Here is a 22,058-nt window from a genome sequence, read left to right on the forward strand (position 1 = left end):
GTCCCCCCTTTAATGTGAGTCTTGGTCCTCCCAAGGTTTCTTCCTCCTCCTGCAGCTCTGAGGGAGTTTTTCACTGGGGGTTCTGTATTCTGTATTTTCTATGTTTAATGTTTTGCCTGATTCTTTGTCCTGTAATCATGTTTCTGTAAAGCTGCTTTGTGCCAACACCTGTTGTAAAAAGCGCTATACAAATAAATTTGATTTGATTTGATTTGATATTAAAATTGTGAATGTACATTTTGAGTTTTTAATTTTGATTTCTAAATTAATAACATTAAGCAATAGTTTGACAAACAAAAATCCTCAGATACTCAATCAGCAAGTTTTGGGGGACATACCAAATACCATAGATACCACATTCAGAGTTAATGTAGAAGGGGCTGTTTTAATGTCACTTAGGGGATCAATATTTTAGGATTGTAGTTGGGTAATCATAATGTTGTGCTTATTGTCATTAGAAGACATGACATAGCATGTGAGAGATTAGATAAATGTAATGTAGTTACATACAACGGATGATGGTCCCTGATGTTTTATAAGACACTATTACGAGACAAATAACATTTAATAGAAAAATAACTATTACAGACCTAGAGCAGCAGAGCATTAACAAATGTTCAGCACTTTCTTCCTGGACACTCATTCCATAGCTAATACCCATAAAATCAACCACAATCACAGATATATGGGACCTCCAAGCCATTTGCAGCTCTAAGCTGAAGCCAGCAATATTTCTGTAAGGGTCAAGACAAAGTTACTTTCAGTCTATTATTTTAAGCTTGCAACTGTACACGTTCGGTCAATTCCCTTAGTTGTTTCTCCATATCAGAAGTAGACAAAAACAAAAAACAAAAATAACAACAACAAAAACATTACACAAAAAAAACAAGTGACAAAAACACATCTCTAGAAACAGTCCTCTCTCAAACAGTCAACAGTCATCTTTCCAGTTAGAGACTTCCTGTAAAATGTGGCCCACAATAATTTACCTGTGCAGGTACAGAGAGTATGTTTATCTGTGCTGATGGTGGTTACTTTTGGAAATCAGCTTGTTTTCACATACCTGAAATCTAAGCTAAGATCAGTTTAAACACGTTTGAGCACTTAAAGCACTTCAAAACATCGACATCCAAAGGGCTGGAATAATTGACGTAATCAAGAACAAGTCAAACAGGTTAATGTATTATTTTTTTCTGTTCTAGCAAAATGCAGGACGTGAACATGTTTAAACAGAAAAGATCTTATTTCCAGTCATCATTGAGCTGCACTGCGGCACAGAGAAATAAGGTAGGAAGCAGGGTTTGTTTTATATTAAACAATCAAGTTAAAAAGACAGAGTATATATAGTAAATATAGTAATTATAATGACTTACTGTTGATGCCTAATCTTTGTTGGTTTAGGTTAGATTGTAAACCTCTCTTGAAAGTCTCTCTTTCTCTTGAAAGTCTCTCTCTCTCTTGAAAGTCTCTTTCTCTCGAAAGTCTCTCTCTCTTGAAAGTCTCTCTCTCTTGAAAGTCTCTCTTTCTCTTGAAAGTCTCTCTCTCTTGAAAGTCTCTCTTTCTCTTGAAAGTCTCTCTTTAACTTTAACTGAAGGATGATTGTGTGCTGTTGCACATCAAGCAGAGCAACATGAAAAGATTGACTGAAATGTTTGGAAAGTTTGATCGTGTCGCTCAGGCTGCTTTAAGCACTAAACTTCGATTAAAAATTAAGCTTAATATGCAATTTTGCTATGTATGTGAGATTTAGTTTAATTTATTTTACAAGAAGGTGAGACTGTATAAATTTGTCTTGACTTTGGACTTACAGACAAAATTTAACCACCTAGCTGGGCGAATTAATCTTACATTTATGACAGAAATATAATACGATCTTATTAGAAAAAACGGGAACCTAAGTATGAAAACCTATTGTAACCACTAACAGTATAACTATTATTGCAAATTATTGTTGCATACAGCAATAATTATAATATAAATATGATAAAATACTGATTATAAAAAAGATTATTGCAAAGCTAAGCTTTGTTCAAAAATGTGTAACCGTTTATAACACAATATGAGGTAATTAACTCATGATAATAGATATAGTAAAACAATACAAAAGTAACATATTTGTTAAAAAAAAAAAATGTGTGTAAAAAGTTTGAGTGTGCATAAAAACCATGTAGGAAAATTACCTACAAAACATGAAAATCAAAGGATTATCATATCACACCAATACCAATCATAACGATCTCATTCTCATGTATTCAAGGTACAGTGGTGTTTGCCCCTTCCTGATTTCCTGATTTTTTGCATGTTTGTCACACTTAAATGTGTCATGTCTTTGCCCTGTTTCCTGTCTGTTCTCATGTCTCTGTGTGTGAACCCCACGTGACCCGTGCTCCTCTGTGTTGTTCCCCTGTAATTTTCCACTTACCTGTGTTCATTTGTGAACTCCGCCCCTTAGTCCCAGGTGTTTCCTGTTTCCTGTTTGTGTCCACCACTATTTATAGTCCGTGTTCCCTTTATCGTGTGTCGATCCTTGTACGTTTTTACGTCTGTTAGTGGTCCTCGTGTTTTCATGTTTATGCTCAGTTCTGTTTTCCTTGTTAAGTTTATTTTGTGTTTGTTTACGTTATTAAATGTATTATTGTTTGCATTTGCGTCCGCCTCCGCGTCCTCCCTGCACCTCACCCTGACAAAATGTTTTTAATAGTTAATATTTAAATATTAGTCAAAGACAACACAGGTAAACACAAAATGCTATTTTAAGTGAAGGTGTTTATTATTAAGAGAGAAAAAAATCCAAACCTACATGGCCCTGTGAGAAAAAAATTTACTCTTAAGCTCCAAGCCTATTTTTACCATTTTCCGCCTGAAATTACCTAGTCAAATTTGAAGGCTTATCACTCTAATATTAAATAATTCAGAGTCAATTCTATGAATGAATATTACTTAGAAGCCTTTACACAATTCATTTAAGGCACTTTAAGTATTCAATTGAACATGTAATGGCCAAAATATGGTAAAAACCAGGAAATTTTTTAGCCGCTTTTCAGATTTTCTATTTTATTTTTTTATTTTCAGACACATAAAATTAACTATTTATATGGAAGAAGTGTTTTGGCAGCTCCACATTTTGCTATATAGTGTTTACAATCATCATATAAAATTTTAAACTGCTCCCTTTTACTGGTTAGATAATATTGTGATTTGAACCAGTAATGGTCTTTTCTTTCTCCAAAGGACTGCAAACTTTATAATAATAAAAACTACCACTTTTATAACTCATTTTGCAGTAATATGGTTGTTTTTGTGTGGTCTACTCATATACAAACAGAAATCCGCACTGTCTCTTTAACACAGCTCTTTCTGCCGAGTGGGAACTGCATATTCATTAGATATGCGTGGATTCGAGGAGCGACCAATAATCCGCTTTTAATAACGCGTTAAAGTTGATATGTTTTTTTTCTGCCTCAAATTATTTAAAGCACTGGTTGGATATATGTGAGAATTACTGGTGACTGGATTGATGGATTTTCTTAAGTTTGGAGGCATTTTGAAGGTAAGAGTGTGGGGGAAGCGCTCGAGGGGGTTGGGTGTGTGTCTCGAGTGTCCTGAGGTAAACACAAAGCGAAACACAAGCAGATTTAAACTCTAAACACACACTGTAACCCACTCTTTTGGCTCTAATTCAGGAACCGTACATCCTACAGTAAAAACGGAGCACAGTTCCGTAATCCGGAGAGGCAGACGGTTCGAATGGTGTATACATATCCGCATTCGATTAAATATGGACGTACGAAAAACGCAAATATGTCATAACTTTCATAAACTAGGCATATTTCGCCCTAAATGTTTATTTTCTGAAAGGAGATACAACGAAATAGGCTATATAAATGAAAAGCAGAGATTCTAAGCTTTAAAATGGCATATTGGGTGTCTATATTGAATATTTTATATGAATAAATATTCATAAACACAGCCAGATATTAAATATCATATTTTTCTGGCCCGCCGGCGGACCAGGGCATGTTAAGAGGTTAAAACATACCATCACTGTAGTTTCTGACACCTGAGTACACTGTCTCTAGCCACACCCAGGCCTGATTATTGCCACACCTGTTCTCAATCAAGACATCACTTAAATAGAACCTGCCTGACAAAGTGAAGTCCACCAAAAGATCCTTAAAATCATGCCGAGATCCAAAGAAATTCAGGAACAATTGAGAAAGAAGGTAATTGAGATCTATCAGTCTGGAAAGGGTTATAAAGCCATTTCCAAAGCTTTGGGAATCCAGCGAATCACAGTGAGAGCCATTGTCCACAAATGGTGAAGACATGGAACAGTGGTGAACCTTTCCAGGAGTGACCGGCCGCCCAAAATTACAGCAAGAGCCGCAGCGACGACTCATCCAAGAGATCACAAAAGACCTACAACAACATCTAAAGAACTGCAGGCCTCACTTAACTCAGTTAAGGTCAGTGTTCATGCCTCCAACATCAGAAAGTGACTGGGCAAAAATGGCCGACATGGCACAGAGTTCCTAGATGAAAACCACTGCTGAGCAAAAAGAACATTAAAGCTCGTCTCAGTTTTTCCAGAACACATCTTGATGATCCCCAAGACTTTTGGGAAAACATTCTGTGGACCGATGAGACAAAAGTTGAACTCTTTGGAAGGTGTGTGTCCCAGTACATCTGGTGTTAAAGAAACACTGCATTCCAGAAAAAGAACATTATACCAACAGTAAAACATGGTGGTGGTAGGGTGATTGTCTGGGGCTGTTTTGCTGGTCAGGGCCTGGAAGACTTAATAAATGGAACTATGAATTCTGCTGTCTAACAAAAGATCCTGAAGGAGAATGATGTCCCACCATCTGTTCGTGACCTCAAGCTGAAATGAACTTGGGTTCTGCAGCAGGACAATGATCCAAAAAACACCAGCAAGTCCACCTCTGAATGCCTGAAGAAAAACAAAATGAAGACTTTGGAGTGGCCTAGTCAAAATCCTGACCTGAATCTGATTGAGATGCTGTGGCATGACCTTAAAAAGGCAGTTTATGCTCAAAAACCTCCAGTGTGTCTGAATTACAACAATTCTGCAAAGATGAGTGGAACAAAATTCCTCCACAACGCTGTAAAAGACTCATTGCAAGTTGCAGTTGTTGCTGCTGAGGGTGATCCGACCAGCTATTAGGTTTAGGGGCAATCACTTTTTCACACAGGGTCATGTAGGTTTGGATTTTTTTCTCCCTTAATAATAAACACCTTTGTTTAAAAATAGCATTTTGTGTTTACCTGTGTTGTCTTTGACTAATATTTAAATTGGTTTGATGAAACATTTAAATGTGACAAAAAATCAGGAAATCAGGAAGGGGGCAAACACTTTTTCACACCACTGTATGTGTTTGAAGTGAAATTATTGTGGCAATTTGGGAGTAATGGGAAGTCTGCATAAACAAGATTTTGGAGTCCTAAAAAAGAGCAAATCAAATGACACCATTAATTAAAAAAGAGCCCTTTCCATACTATTAAAGAAATAAAAATAAACTGATATGATATTTTGATATTACTGTAGTATTTTGGAGTAAGGTTTTGCCAAACCTAAACAATGGTTTGGGGTATATTTGTGACAAGACACCAAATACAGTAATAATGAAATACTGTGAGTGTTTAAATAGCATTTCTTTAAAATCTGCTACTGTATTTTACCTTTTTATATTTATAATGATATTTGTGTGCAACTGCATTTCATCTGTGTCAAAACATTATGATTAATATCTTGTATCATAAAAATATATTTAAATGTTGTGATATATTTTACCATAATGCTCATGTAATAAAGGTATAAATCATTTTGTAAATACATTGGACCACTCACTGACATTTTCTGCTGACTAAAACATTCATTTTGACTTTTCACTCAAACACCTTCAGTTGTATTTTGTTAATCAGAGTTTCTGGATATGCTAATATTTGAGATTTGTTTATTACTTGACAAATGACAGGTTCTGAAGTGGTGCCAATGACTATGACATAGACACAGTATTAGCTACTTGAAACATAAATATTCCATATTACTTGGATGTTTTTTTAACTTACTTACTTTAAAAAAAAAAAAATGTACAGAGATTTTGTTTTGATCAATAGATTCAATAGAAATACACACTTTAGAGTAAAGATAAACATTAACATTTATTTGCCAAATGCCATTGTGCAAATCCAATGTGTTCACTTTTTATTTTTTATGTTGCGAAAGACTTTAGATTATGGTTTAAGATACACTTATAAAATATAAAATTATTCACTATTCCAGATATTTTCCAGAAAAGATTACAGCTGTTGTGGGAAGTTGCTGGGGCTCTTGACTTTCCAAATACGACATACAATTATATTTGTTTTCGTTGGCTGTCACCAGCTCTGCCCTCCCACCATCTAATGACTATAGAGTAATGCATTGAAGAAGAAAGTGAAAGTTAATTGTAGCTCCTCCATTACACCAGTACAGCCATTTGGATTCACTTGATACGTTCAGAACTAAAGAAAAATGTAGAATATTGACGTGCAGGTTAAAGTAAGAACTTGTTCTTGAAGTGTTCCTCAGATACAGAACTGTTCTTTCAGCTCAGCATCAGATTCTGTAAACAGGTATAAAGTTGCACACTTAATATACTGCTCAAACTGGGGGAATACTGTTTTTAAGCATGGTGGAAGTCCCCTGCTAAAAGGCACACTGCCTCAGGGTAGGAATTCTGTTTGTTACTAATGGTTTCATGTAGATTACTCAAGGCTTGGTTAGCATTATTTCTGCAAGCACGCCACAAACAGAGGTATGCAAAAGGTATGCAAAAGCACAAGCACACCTCAGGCGACTCTGTTTGTGGCGTGCTTGCAGAAATGGCTTCTTTCGCATCACTCTCCCATACAGCTTCTCTTTGTGCAAAGTGCGCTGTATTGTTGACCGATGCACAGTGACACCATCTGCAGCAAGATGATGCTGCAGCTCTTTGGAGGTGGTCTGTGGATTGTCCTTGACTGTTCTCACCATTCTTCTTCTCTGCCTTTCTGATATTTTTCTTGGCCTGCCACTTCTGGGCTTAACAAGAACTGTCCCTGTGGTCTTCCATTTCCTTACTATGTTCCTCACAGTGGAAACTGACAGGTTAAATCTCTGAGACAACTTTTTGTATCCTTCCCCTGAACAACTATGTTGAACAATCTTTGTTTTTAGATCATTTGAGAGTTGTTTTGATGAGCCCATGATGCCACTCTTCAGAGGAGATTCAAATAGGAGAACAACTTGCAATTGGCCACCTTAAATACCTTTTCTCATGATTGGATACACCTGGCTATGAAGTTCAAAGCTCAATGAGGTTACCAAACCAATTTAGTGCTTCAGTAAGTCAGTAAAAAGTAGTTAGGAGTATTCAAATCAATAAAATGAAAAGGGTGCCCATACTTTTGTACCGGTCAAATTTTGGTTTAATGCATATTGCACATTTTCTGTTAGTACAATGCTCAAACTTTTTCATATGACTGTATACTGCTGTTACCATGACAACGCTGAATTCACATGGTAAATACACAAGCGTGGTAAACCAGTTGTTGTGTGTATAAATGGATAAGCCTCCTCCTCTGTTTTAACCGGAGTCACCATTCCGGTCTTAGAGGTGAGCAGTGTAGCATGCTGCGGTTGTGAAGACGGTTGACGGCAAACTGTAGCCTTAGCTCGTCGATTTTGTTGTTGAAAATGCTGGGAAGTGGCATTTTAAAAGTTTGCTAAAAGGTTGCTCAGGCTGGCCCTGCAGCCTCACTTTTGCCTCCTTTGTCTGCACTTCCTTTTAGGTTTTTATCCCAGTGCCCCTGAAGTTCTGGCTATGTCCTCCGGTATGTCATGAAAGCTGTGGAACCGAGAGTGGAGAGCCGTGAGCCGCTAGAAGCCCCCAGAAGCTGAAGCCCCCCCCAATGATGGAGCCTTATCACTCCAGCTCTGGAGGAGAACCCTCTGTCCGATAGTGAGTCATTTTACATCAATCATTAATCTAAGTTCACCCTTTAAACATAGTCTCCACAAGAAGTATGCTGAAGCCTTAATCCAGAGCAGTTTGTTAAGCCATCAAAATATCATTAAGAGATTATGAACTGATGTTTATTATTAAAAATAGTACTAATAATTGTTATATATTGACATATATTGTTTAATTATACAGGATATGTTTGGTGTTACAAATAAAAACCAAAAGTTGAACATTATACATTTTTAAGGCTTTAATCAAATCATATTGTATATTACCAGTTCTCTAAAGCTTATTGAAGTATGAGAATTATTAAAAATATGAATTACATGGAGTGTTACATTCTGAAAAACCTCCTCTGCCTATGTTTAATGCATTACAACATTGTCTCTGCTAGCACGGGGAGGAGTGATCTGCTCCAGGATCAGTCCAGGTGTGGAGTGTGTGAGCATCGTCTGACAGATCCAGTCTCAATCAACTGTGGACACAGTTTCTGCAGAGTGTGTATCAGCAACTATTGGAACAGAACTGCTCAGTCAAAAGACTTTATATGCCCCTGTTGCAGAAAGAGATCTAAAACATGTCCTGTTCTACATCCACACACAGAGGAGTCTATAAAAGAGGATTCCTATCAACCAGTGGATGATGTTCTGCAGAGAGTTATACAGACACACAAAACCACCATGAAGGACAGATACGAGAACGTATTTGAGGGAATCAAAATACCAGATAACAGAACACTCCTGAGCAGGGTTTACACCCAGCTCTACATCATAGAGGGAGAGAGTGAAGGAGTGAATAAAGAACATGAGGTTTTACAGATGGAGATAACTTCCAGCAATTACTTAAAGGACACTCTGATTAACTGCTTAGATATATTTAAACCTATAGAAGAACCAGAAGGAGAAATTGAAGAAGAAAACACAAGAGCTGTGATGGTTCGTGGTCTCAGACTTAAAGAAAATAAGAAACGTAAAGAAAATAAAACACCAAAAAACATCCGAACTGTGCTCACTAAAGGAATTGCTGGAATTGGCAAAACTGTACTTGTGCAGAAGTTCATTCTAGACTGGGCAGAAGGGAAAGCTAATCAGGATGTAGATTTCATGTTTGTGCTTCCATTCTGTGATCTGAACCTGTTTGATGATGATCAGTACAATCTTCATACACTTCTGTGTGCCTTTCATCCTGATCTCAAAGATATAGATCCTACAGTCTATAACAGGTGTAGCATTTTGTTTATTTTTGATGGACTGGATGAAAGCAGAATTGAACTGGAGTTTTCACAGTGTGAGAAAGTATCTGACATAAGAATGACATCATCAGTTGGTGTGTTGATGGCAAACCTTCTTAAAGGAGGGCTGTTACCCTCTGCTCAAATCTGGATTACCTCCCGACCAGCAGCAGCCAATCAGATCCCTCCTCAATACATCTGCCGTGTGACAGAAATTCAGGGTTTTAATGACCAACAGAAGGAGGAGTACTTCAGAAAAAGAATAAGTGACCAAGACCAAGCCCAGAAAATCATCTCCCACATTAAGACAGTGAGGAGCCTCAACATCATGTGCCACATTCCTGTATTTTGCAGGATCTTAGCCACTGTGCTACAGCGTATCATGACACAGAATAATACAGAAATCCCTAAAACACTGACTGAGATGTACTCCCACTTCCTGATCACTCAGACTAACATGAAGAAAGAGAAGTATGAGAAAAACTTTGATAGAGATCATGTGGAACTGCTGAAATCAAACAGAACCATTCTTTTAAAACTGGCTGAACTGGCTTTTAATCAGCTGATGAAGGGCAATGTGGTGTTCTGTGAAGAAGACCTGAGAGAGCGTGGTATTGATGTAACCGAGGCCTCTGTGTATTCTGGGATCTGCACTGAGATCATTAGGGAGGATTGTGTCCTTTATCAGAAGAAGTTCTACAGCTTTGTTCATCTGAGCTTTCAGGAGTTTCTGGCTGCTCTCTATGTGTTTCACTGCTACTTGATCAAGAATATGGATGGACTGAGTGTTTTTAGTCAATGGATTAGTGGATGGCCTGAAAAAGTTCCACTGCATGAGCTCCTGATGGGAGCAGTGAATGAAGCCTCTCAGAGGAAGAATGGACACCTGGATCTTTTCCTTCGTTTTCTGCTGGGCATCTCACTGGAGTCCAGTCAGAATATCCTACAGGGCCTCCTGACTCACACAGAGAGCACATCAGAGAGCATTAACATCACAGTGCAACACATCAAAGAGAAAATGGAAGATAAATATCTTTCCAATGACAGATCTGTTAACCTGTTTCTTTGTCTGACTGAAATGAAAGACCAGCACTTGTCCAAAAAGATCCAGGAGTTCCTGAAATCAGAGAAATGCTCAGAAAATAAACTGTCTGCTGGAGAGTGTTCAGCTCTGTCCTGCATGCTGCAGATCTCAGATGAGGTGCTGGATGAATTAGACCTGAAGAAATACTGCACATCAAAGAACGCTTATATGAAACTGTTTCCAGCAGTAATGAATTGCAGAAGGGCTTTGTGAGTATTTGAATATTTATATAAATAGGGCTATACCTGAATTTTAACAATCAAATCGGATTTGGTTGTTTAGTGTCATGATTTCCAGTTCTTTTCCCACATACATTATCTAGCATAAAATAAATTGACATAAGTTTTAGTCCAATTCATGGGAAATATTTATGACCACATTTTTACATTACATTACATTACAAAGAATTTAGCAGTTGCTTTTACCCAAAGCAGCTTACAAATAATGATGTACATTAGCAAAAGAGTACATAGAAGGCAAAAATATTTTTAGACAGGGCCTAAAGGAGGTCAAGGAAAATAGTGGGATAGAGGAGGAAATGAGGGGAAAAAGAAAATGAGGTTAAGAGTAGTTAGTTAGTTAGAGGTGTTAGGAGAGTAAGTGCTCTTTGAAGAGCTCAGTCTTCAGGAGTTTATTAAAGATAGTGAGAGATTCTCCTAATCTGGTAGTAGAAGGTAGTTAGTTAGAGGTGTTAGGAGAGTAAGTGCTCTTTGAAGAGCTCAGTCTTCAGGAGTTTATTAAAGATAGTGAGAGATTCTCCTGATCTGGTAGTAGAAGGTAGTTAGTTAGAGGTGTTAGGAGAGTAAGTGCTCTTTGAAGAGCTCTGTCTTCAGGAGTTTATTAAAGATAGTGAGAGATTCTCCTGATCTGGTAGTAGAAGGTAGTTAGTTAGAGGTGTTAGGAGAGTAAGTGCTCTTTGAAGAGCTCAGTCTTCAGGAGTTTATTAAAGATAGTGAGAGATTCTCCTGATCTGGTAGTAGAAGGTAGTTAGTTAGAGGTGTTAGGAGAGTAAGTGCTCTTTGAAGAGCTCAGTCTTCAGGTGTTTCTTAAAGGTAGTGAGGGACGCTCCTGATCTGGTAGTAGAAGGTAATTTGTTCCACCATATGATGAACAAATATAATGCATATAATGTCGGGCCAGGGTTTTATTTATATATATTTGTGATAGTTGTAAGGATTTGCAGGAAACAGGTCTAACTAATGCTTTAAACATGAGTTAGTCACCCAAGTTATTGGTTGTGCATTATGTGAAAAAAAGGTTTGATAAATAACATATTGTAAGATTATTGATCTGTTGTTCGATTTCTATGAGTATCAGGTGGGATACGTCATAAAGAAGAAAAGAGATCCAGTCCAAAAAATGTAGTTTCGTCAGATTTATTCAAAGAATCTTCTGAGAAAAACAGTTTTAGTTACATTAAAAATTGAGTAAAAAGATGATTGGAAAATAAATTTAAATAAAAAGGTAAATAAGAGTAAAACCCCAAAGGTGTGAAAATTGGGCTTCCAGAGTCCTCGGGTGCATGTCTGTCTCTTGAGAGAGAGAGAGAAGCTCCCAGCAGGAAGTTACATGTACATAAAACTCATGATTTTGCAGAAAAACACAGTATGCCTATGTCACACCTGTGGAAAAACACACTATTTTACAAGAGAACTGGCCTTGTGCTTTTAAACCCAAGGGCATGATTTACGTATATATATCTTAAGTGGAGCATAAGTCACAAAATGAATCATGCTAAATGCTTGAATAACATACTGATGTTAAATGCTGAGTTAATAAAACACAGATTAACCCTTTAATCAATGAAACATAATAAGGCAAAACTCCTCCATATTCTTAAACATATACATTCCATAACATTAAGATTCTTATTTAATTTTCTCTATAAATCTTTCAGATCATTCATTTGATTTATTGCTTTACTGTTTTAACTGAACTCTGTACTGTATTTAACTTTGCAGCTTAGCTGACTGTAATCTCACCATGGACCACTGTAAAACACTCTGCTCTGCTCTGAAATCAGAAAACTCCACCCTGAAAGAGCTGGACCTCAGCAACAACGACCTACAGGATTCAGGAGTGGAGCTGCTCTCTGCCGGATTAAAGAGTTCACACTGTAAACTGCAGATTCTCAGGTGAGGTCTTTGTCACTTCATTACTAAGTGGATACTGTATTGCGTTTTATTTTAGAATTCTTCTGTATTTCATAACTTAACCATATAATACTAAATATAATTGCTATAATAATAAATTGAATAAATTTAAAGTTCTAATTGTTGTAATTGTATTGCTTATTGTATTTCATAATATTGATTTGCCTAAGAAAAAAACTAAAAACAATTTAAAGGTCTCATTCCATTTTTTTTTATTATTTTTCAAACAGTCTAGTTGTGGTCTCTAATATGAATAAATGCCATGTGGGCCGTTTTTTGTGAAAGAGAGTGCTCAGTTGTTTCTATTTAGCCCTGCTTTAGGTCACTGAATTACCTGTCTCTGGAGAAAGAGAGGTTTTGGCTCTTTCACATGAATATTTATACATGCAAATATATTGCCTCTGATTGGCTAACTGCAGTGAAGCAGAGAATGCCTACCAGACAAACCCCAAATGGGGCGGGGCCAAAATGGGCGGGCCAGGAATACTCTTTTTTCTGGATGATGTCGACACCCTAACTTCTCTCTGATCAGCTCATATTTTTGAGGCTTTTATTTGACTAGCTTCTGCAGACAAGGGAGGCTGAGATATGCAGCATGCATATACAACTCAGAGAGACCTATAGTATTATACAAAGAACAAAAAAAAATGAATGAGACCTTCAAACTAAATTATATTATAAGCAATGTCAATATCCATATGAAACAAAAACAAAAATATTACATTTATTCATTCTCCTCTGTATGTATTTTTAGATGTGTTCACTTTCTTTTTGCAGACTAGTTTCATGTAATTTTGGTGTAAAAATATGTGAAACTCTGGGATCCATTTTAAACCTGGAAAACTCCTGCCTGATAGACCTGGACCTCAGTAACAATAATCTGCAGGATTCAGGAGTGGAGCTGCTCTCTGCTGGACTGCAGGGTTCACATTGTAAGCTGGAGACACTCAGGTGAGCTCTCGTTCAGTTCTTGACTAACTGAAAATGAAGTTTGCTGGAGTAACAGTAACCTACCCATAGTACCATATAAGTTTGTATTTTGTAATGTTCTTGAATTTCTTCTTCTTACTGACATTGTCAGTGTTATATTTGTATTGTTTATCAGTACTGAACATTATGTTGTGTGTGAAAAGGGAGAAACCTCCAAAGTACAGTACATACTATATTGTGGAATAATAAAATAGTATACAAAACAAAATGATGAGATTATAAATATATTTTAACACATTTAATACAAATGGAAACATATAATTATTCAATATAAATGTTCCATACAAACATTATGATACAGTATCCCACAAAAGTGAGTACACCCCTCACATTTATGCAAATATTGTATCAAATCTTTTTATAGGACAAACCTATTGACCGTTTCAATGAGGGGAAACAATAGCAAAGCTACTGCGCATGTCTGTTCCTTCGATTCATATTTAGCAAATCTCCCGAACACAGAGCAAACACGATATAGTCAGAAATTAATAATCAAACCTCTTTTCCTGATCCTTTTGATAAGGATTTAAGAGGGAAGGTTTTTCCTCTGATTTAAAACACTTGCCAGAGGTGACCTACCCAGATGTGCATCACTACCTTGTTGAAACAGAGCGTGTTTACACCAGAGAGGCAGTGAAAGCATACCGCAGTTTGGACGCATATAATTACTTTCTCAGTGGAAAAGTTGGGAATATTTGTTCCTGTAGTAGAGAAGGCATCACTATAGTCTATGGTGAGGTTGGAGCAAGTCAGACGCTATCCAACACGTATTCTGCATGATTTGTAGCTAAGAAGGAGGGAGAAGTTGTGAGCGGACACTGTACTATCAGGATGTTTAACAGTGTTGTGCTGTAGAGTACTAAGCAACCAGTAGGGGGAGTTCTGCTGCTGTACTGGGGTGTAGTTGTTCAATAAAGGAGAGTCTTGGGTTGCCCCTCACCTTGGCTGGTCGTGTCTGTTTTGCTGTGGACTTTATAACACAACATGGTGTCAGAAAATGAGTAATTTACGTCTCCAAGAACCCACTAAATGGTGGAAAGCGTAGAAGAAGCCCTCTACAAGCTGTGAGTAGGCTGAAAGAAGTTTCAAGCAGCAGTTTGCTACAGAAGTGTTAGCATATTACTCAAGCTAATTGAAGGCAGCTCACACAGAGGTGGAACGGTTTCAAGTTCCCCACCAGAAAAATTCAACTTCAGCAGACCAGAGGAATGGCCAAAATGGGTCAAAAGGTTTGAAAGATTTCGTGTCGCCTCAGGACTGGAACTACAGCCAGAGGAAAACCAAATTAACACGCTAATCTACACCATGGGAGAAGAGGCCGAAGATGTATTGACTTCACTGCGACTAACAGCAGAACAAGCAAGTGAGTGCAGCGAAGTGAAGGCTAGGTTGGATTCCCACTTTGTAGTAAGGAGAAATGTAATCTTCGAACGGGCTAAATTTAACCAAAGGCAGCAGGCAGTAGGAGAGACAGCTGATAGCTTTATCACAGCACTGTATTGTCTTGCTGAACACTGTGGATATGGAGAACTCTATAGTGAAATGATCCGTGATAGACTGGTAGTGGGGCTTCGAGACAAAAAGTTATCCGAGCAGCTACAGATGGACCCAGAGTTAACTTTGGAGAAAGCGGTCACAAGAGTTTGTCAGAGTGAACTTGTAAAGAAACAGCAAGACATGCTCAGAAATAATTTCAAGGGAGAAAGTGCATGCTCAGAAGTAGACAATGTGTATGTGCGACGCAAAAACTTTGGAAAATTCAAACAACAAAGTGAAAAGTCACCAAGTCATAAAATGCACCAGACTACAAAGGATGTGCAGACACAGTGCAAACGATGTGGACGAGAGGCTCACAGTTTCTCACAGTGCCCTGCTCGTGAAGCAGTCTGCAACTTCTGCAAGAAAAAAGTCCATTATGCGAAAGTTTGCCGACGTAAGACAGTAGGAGAAATAAAGGCTGCAGGTGAGACTCATCAGGACACTGCATTTCTTGGTTTAGTGAGTACTGATGAATTTGAAGCTCCATGGCTAGTAAAATTGAAACTAGACAATGTTGAAACTGAATTCAAAATTGATACTGGGGCTGATGTGACCGTAGTTCCTGCAGACATGTACAGCTCAGAGAGATTTCACAAGCTGCAAAAGTCAAGCAAAATTCTCATTGGACCAGGGCAGACAAAGTTGCATATGCGGAGGAAAATCACAGCCACTCTTAGTCAGAATGGCAAGAGCACTACTCAGGATTTGTATGTAGTGGCAGGTCTTAAAACTCCATTGTTTGGACGCCCTGCAATAAAAGCACTGGGACTAGTAGCTAGAGTGGACACAGTGATCTTAAATGACAAAGAGTCTGTAAAGCAAGAGTTCCCCAAGCTTTTCGATGGTCTAGGAAAAATAGAGGGAGAATATGAGATCATCTTGGAGCCGGATGCAAAGCCATTTTCCATTTCAACACCACGGCGTATATCCCTTCCCCTCATGTCCAAGGTGAAGGAACAGTTGTGCAGAATGGAGTCACTGCAAGTGATTTCAAGAGTTGAGGAGCCGACTGACTGGTGTGCTGGAATGGTGGTGGTGCCAAAGCCGAACGGAACGGTCAGAATCTGTATGGACCTGACAAAACTGAATAATTCTGTTAAAAGAGAGCGTCACATACTTCCAGCAGTTGAGCACACACTTGGACAGCTGGAAGGAGCTAAAGTGTTCTCCAAATTAGATGCAAACTCAGGCTTCTGGCAAATACCACTATCAAAGAAATCTGCACTGCTTACTACATTCATAACACCATTTGGCAGGTACTGTTTCAACAGATTATGTTTCAGTATCTCATTTGCCCCAGAGTATTTTCATAAACGCATGTCTCAGATGCTAGAAGGACTCGATGGAGTATTATGCCAGATGGATGATGTGCTGGTATTTGGTCCAACACAGGCTGAACATGACCACCGTCTGAGAGCCGTACTGAAGCGACTGGAAGACGCAGGAATCACACTAAATGAGAAGTGTGAATTCTCGAAGAGCCGGGTAAAGTTCCTTGGGCAGATTGTTGAAGGTGCTGGTGTCAGTGTAGACCCAGCTAAAATACGAGCTGTATCCGACATGCCTGAACCTAGGAATGTTGGTGAGGTCCGAAGGTTCTTAGGGATGGTAAATCATTTGGGCAAGTTTGTACCCAACCTAGCTGAAAGAACCAGGCCTCTCAGAGATCTGCTGAGGACAACAAGCATGTGGTCATGGGGAACGGCACAACAACAAGCATTTGATGAGATAAAAAGAGAGCTGAGTACTCCACCTGGACTAGCACTGTATAACACGAAAGCTGAAACAGTTGTATCTGCAGATGCCTCCTCCTATGGACTGGGTGCGGTCCTGCTCCAGAAACAAGAGAACGGCCATGTGAAAGCAGTTGCATATGCTTCCAGAGCTTTAAGTGCCACGGAACAAAGATATGCACAAATCGAGAAGGAAGCTCTTGCTACAACGTGGGCATGTGAAAGGTTTTCAGAGTTTCTGATCGGCATCACATTCCATATCGAGACCGATCACAAACCTCTTGTCCCTTTGCTAGGATCCAAAGATTTGGATGAACTTCCTCCACGCATTCAGCGCCTGCACATGAGACTGATGAAATTCAGATATACCATCTCTCATGTAGCAGGTAAGAAGATAGCATCCGCAGATGTGCTGTCCCGTGCTCCAGTAGAGAATTCGGGGGATGAGCAGCTAGAGGAGGAAACCAACCTGTATGTTGAGTCTGTTATGTCCAGTCTACCTGCAACAGAAGAACGCCTGGAAGAGATAAGGAGACATCAGCAGAAAGATGATGTGCTCGTCCAACATACATGAGGGACACTTGGGGATCACAAAATGTAGGAGCAGAGCAAAACAGTCAGTGTGGTGGCCAGGCCTTAGCACTCAGTTGCAGAAAATGATCGAGAAGTGTGATGAGTGTGCAAAGGAGCGGACAAACTTTAAAGAACCACTTATACCATCTGAGTTCCCAGAGAGACCTTGGTGTAAGGTAGGAGCTGACCTTTTTCAGCTGTGTGACGCGACATACCTGATCGTAGTGGATTATTTCTCACGATTCTTTGAAGTTGCCAAACTGACATCCACAACATCTGAAGCAGTAGTAGGCCATTTCAAGTCCATATTTGCTCGACATGGAGTAGCAGACACTGTGAGAACTGACAATGGCCCACAGTTTGCATCGGAGTGTTTCAGGAAATTTGCTTCTGACTGGGGGTTTAGACATGTCACCTCCAGCCCACTTTTCCCTCAAAGCAATGGCGAGGTGGAGCGTGCAGTCAGAACAGTTAAAGGCCTGTGGAAGAAAAGCAAAGACCCTTACCTTGCGCTAATGGCTTACCGAGCAACACCCTTCGCAAATGGTCACAGTCCTGCAGAACTTTTAATGGGTCGGAAAATCTGCACACTTGTTCCGGTGATCCCATCTGAGCTGAAACCTTGCTGGCCAGATCTTCACAAACTGAGAGAGAGAGAACAAGCTAGTCGACAAAAACAGAGAGGAAATTTCAACAGACGTCACAGAGCTCGTAATCTGGGTCACTTGTATCCAGGTGAGCATGTGTGGGTGAAAGACTCTAAAGAGAAAGCAACAGTCATAAGTCAGACAGATGCACCAAGATCCTACTATGTAGAAACACCAAGAGGCCTTGCCAGGAGAAACAGAAGTCATCTGGTCGCAACACCTGTGGCACCAGTCCAATCAGGTGACTTGCCTGAAAACCTGACTGACAGCACAGCAGCAGTGGATATCACCATCCCAAGCCAGTCTCCTGAGACATCACCTCAGCTTCAGTCTGAACATATCAGGAGGTACCCTGTAAGGGAGAGACAACTTCCAAAGCACCTGAAGGACTTTGTTACTTAGATTAGCAGGTGCATTTGGATAGCTGAGTGGTACAAAGGGCAGAATAATCCCTTCACTCAGTAGAGGGACTGGGGCAGTCTACCCCCACCCTCCAGTTTAGTTAATATACCTGGAGTTGTATTCATAAGCCAGAATGTTTGAAGATTTTACAAGTGTTCTTTGTTTATAATATATAGAGAGATTGTTTTGCCTCCTTCAAAGACTGAAAGAAAAACTATAACAGCTATGGTTGGTCATTTAGAAGGGGGGATGTACTATCAGGATGTTTAACAGTGTTGTGCTGTAGAGTACTAAGCAACCAGTAGGGGGAGTTCTGCTGCTGTACTGGGGTGTAGTTGTTCAATAAAGGAGAGTCTTGGGTTGCCCCTCACCTTGGCTGGTCGTGTCTGTTTTGCTGTGGACTTTATAACACAACAGCCACCACTGTTTTTCAGCACTGCCTTAACCCTCTTGGGTATGGAATTAACCAGAGCTACACAGCTAATCCTCTTCCACTCCTCTATGATGACATCAAGGGACTGGTAGATATTAGACACCTTGTCCCCCTCCACCTTTTGCATGAGGATGCCCCACATGTGCTCAGTTTTGTTTAGGTCTGGAGACATGCTTGCGTTGTTTAATGTCTAAAAGGGATCTATATAATCCATGATAATTCGCTGAGGTATTTAGGTTATATTCACCTCAATCGCCTGTTAAACAGCTTTCAGTTAATTTAATATAATATTAATTTAGGCATTTATACACATTAGTCGATTAATTAACATACAGGATAATAAATACCTTTCGTCTCCATTAACCTTCACTGTTTTTCAGAAAACCCTGAAGGCAGAATTCTGTTAAAGAATTTGTTTAGGTTGTACAATATTTAATAAAGGGATTATTGTACTGGATCTTTGTAAAGTAAATCCACAGCTAACCAGTGAATTTAGAATATACATATACAGTACTTACCACCACATGCTTTCTCAGGTTTGATGTGGAAGTTTTGAAAGCTGACAGCTCTGTCCGGCACTGCCTCGTTATTCCACGCGCGAGCATCAGTGCGCCAGGGCATCGCGGCTATTTTTCTTTATTCAGACAATTGTTTTTTTCCCAGCAATTTATTTTTTACTCAGTAATGGAGAGTTTTCCAATGTAGCCAAGTACATTACTTGTGTTAAAATGTACTTGAGTAAAAGTAAAATTACCTATTTTAAAAACTACTTTAAAAATTACAAATGACTCTTAAAATCTACTCAATTACAGTAACGTGAGTAAATGTAATTTGTTACTTTCCACCTCTGATTCTAGCTATCCACACCATCCAGCTTTTAGCTAACTAGTTAGCTAAATTAATTTTCATTCAATATAACTCACAGTAAGTCCTGCAAACCTAAATTAATAAATATAGTTTGAAAATGAAATAGTTATTGGCTGATCAGGGACATCAGGGTGGGCAAAACATGACATATATAGTTCTTTATTTAATCTTGACTACATATCCAGCTAATTCCAAAGTTAAGCTAACTGATTCACAAGCTGCATTTTATTAAGCACACAGTGGGTTTGATCTGTGTGTTCTGATTTGTGTCTTTTTAACCAGCTATCAGATATAATGACATCACAGTTTACATGGTTAGCTTTTTTACCTTTTTTGTTTTTAGAAAAAAATCCCCATCCCCCCAGTTCCTACACCAATGGTTTTAGGGTATGATTAAGCTTCTTATGGCCTAGACAATCTTTGTGCAGAACAATTCTGTTTCTCACATCCTCAGGGTTTTTTTTGCCATAAAGTGCCATGTTGAATATCCAGTTGCCAATATGAGAGAACTGTACCCAAAAACCAAATTTACCAGCCCTGGTACATATTTTTACTCTTCCTTTCCAGACTAGTTTCATGTAATCTAAGTGTAAAGGCTTGCGAAACTCTGCGATTAGTTTTCAACCTGGAAAACTCCTCCTTAAAAGAGCTGGACCTCAGTAACAATGACCTGCAGGATTCAGGAGTGGAGCTGCTCTCTTATGGACTGAAAAGTTCACACTGTAAACTGCAGATCCTCAGGTATGTGTGAGAATGAACATTTTACTAAAATGTTATTAATGTTTTGTTGTGTATTTGATTATACATTGATATATATATATATATATATATATATATATATATATATATATATATATATATATATATATATATTTCATATTTGTAATGTCTCCCTCTGCTGCCTTGGTGCTGAGGGAGTGTGTTGTGTTGTACATACAGTGTTTTAACCAATTGGTTTGTAACTGGATGTGGGTGATTAACCTCCCTGGTTTTTTCATTGTTTATTGATTTTCTCTTATTTAAAATCCTATTTAAAACAAGGATGAAAACAGACAAATATCATTAACTCTTTCACTGTGACATCAGGTAAGAAAAAGAATAAGTTTAGTGTGGGATAGTCAGAGAGTGAGCTAATACCACATTCTTATGGGCTGTAAGCTACAAAATGTAGCTTCCAGTTTGTTGTGAGCACATTGAAGTCTGTTTAAAATACTGTGACAGAATAATGTTTAGAGCATCAGCAAAAGCCACAAAAATGAGATTACTTGTTTTCAAAATTGCCGCAACCAATTATTTTTTAGCAAGATTGGTTTTCTTCTTAATCAATAAATATTCAGTCTCAAGCTTTCACAATAAATTGCTTGTATTGCCATTTTGCTATTGTCCATAACTTCAAGAGGGAATTATTTTAAAAAGAAGGTAAAGCAAGGTTGTTGGCAGAGCTTGAATATTATTTAAGTGATGTTGACGTGTTTTGCCTACCTGTTTTTTTTAAGTTCTACTTACGCTGACCATGTGTTTGTAAGAACTCATAATAAAGTCCCTTCCCATGTGCAGTTTGCCATTTTTTACAGAAGCATTTACCATTGAATGTTGCAGCTAGAGATTTCTCCCCAAAATTCTCTCCTCCTAACTGGTTTATCATTGCTTCTAGTACAAGGAACCTGTACAGTTGGTATCCTACACTATTTGGCCCTTTATACTAAATTGTTTTAGTCAAAGGAAGCTAAATACTTTAAAGTATTACTACTTTGGATGCCTGCAAGACAGCTAGGGGATCCACAGCACCACTTTGTGAACTGGAAGAGGTCTGCATCTTGTCCACTCCTGCTTCTGTGCCATTTCAACTAGACGAGAGATTTAACCATTTCATCTGCCTGCCTTCTGTCTGCCCTGATCATGAGTTTTGGAAAATCCATAATAAAGCCCAGTGCACCTGAATACAGTTCAATCTTGTTTACTTAAAACCTTAATGTGTTATTTTTGCTCTTTTTTCACAGACTAGCCTTGTGCAATCTTGGTTTAAAAACATGTGAGCATCTGGGATCAGTTTTAAACTTGGGAAATTCCCTAATAGAGCTGGTCCTTAGTAACAATGACTTGCAGGATTCAGGAGTGGAGCTGCTCTCTGCTGGACTGAAGAGTTCACACTGTAAACTACAGATTCTCAGGTCAGAATTACTGTTCATATATTACTGAATGGTAAAAATATTATTTTTGATGCTGTATTTTAAAATGGTATAATTGATTAATAATATAGATACCTGGTTCATTCATGCCAACGCCCACATCTGATATATTTCAAATAATATTTTAATTGGGTTTTATGTTATTTGTAAGATACAAAGATATACATAATCTGGTGTATATACAGTAAGTGTAATGTGTGTGTACAAACAA

At 38.4% G+C, this 22,058-nt stretch overlaps 1 protein-coding gene across 1 annotated transcript in view; it reads left to right on the forward strand.

Moving 5' to 3' along the window:
* Positions 1 to 1,206: 1,206 nt before the first annotated feature.
* LOC103035313 (NACHT, LRR and PYD domains-containing protein 3) overlaps positions 1,207 to 22,058 on the forward strand; it is a 28,216-nt gene continuing 7,364 nt past the window's right edge. The window contains exons 1-7 of the mRNA XM_049469395.1: positions 1,207 to 1,287; positions 7,834 to 8,003; positions 8,401 to 10,530; positions 12,283 to 12,456; positions 13,252 to 13,425; positions 20,226 to 20,399; positions 21,659 to 21,829. Of these exons, the coding sequence (XP_049325352.1) occupies positions 7,954 to 8,003; positions 8,401 to 10,530; positions 12,283 to 12,456; positions 13,252 to 13,425; positions 20,226 to 20,399; positions 21,659 to 21,829 (2,873 nt within the window). The 5' untranslated portion in view covers positions 1,207 to 1,287; positions 7,834 to 7,953. The remainder of the gene's footprint in view (positions 1,288 to 7,833; positions 8,004 to 8,400; positions 10,531 to 12,282; positions 12,457 to 13,251; positions 13,426 to 20,225; positions 20,400 to 21,658; positions 21,830 to 22,058) is intronic.

The sequence above is a fragment of the Astyanax mexicanus genome, chromosome 21 (assembly GCF_023375975.1).
Source record: "Astyanax mexicanus isolate ESR-SI-001 chromosome 21, AstMex3_surface, whole genome shotgun sequence".
NCBI lineage: Eukaryota > Metazoa > Chordata > Actinopteri > Characiformes > Acestrorhamphidae > Astyanax > Astyanax mexicanus.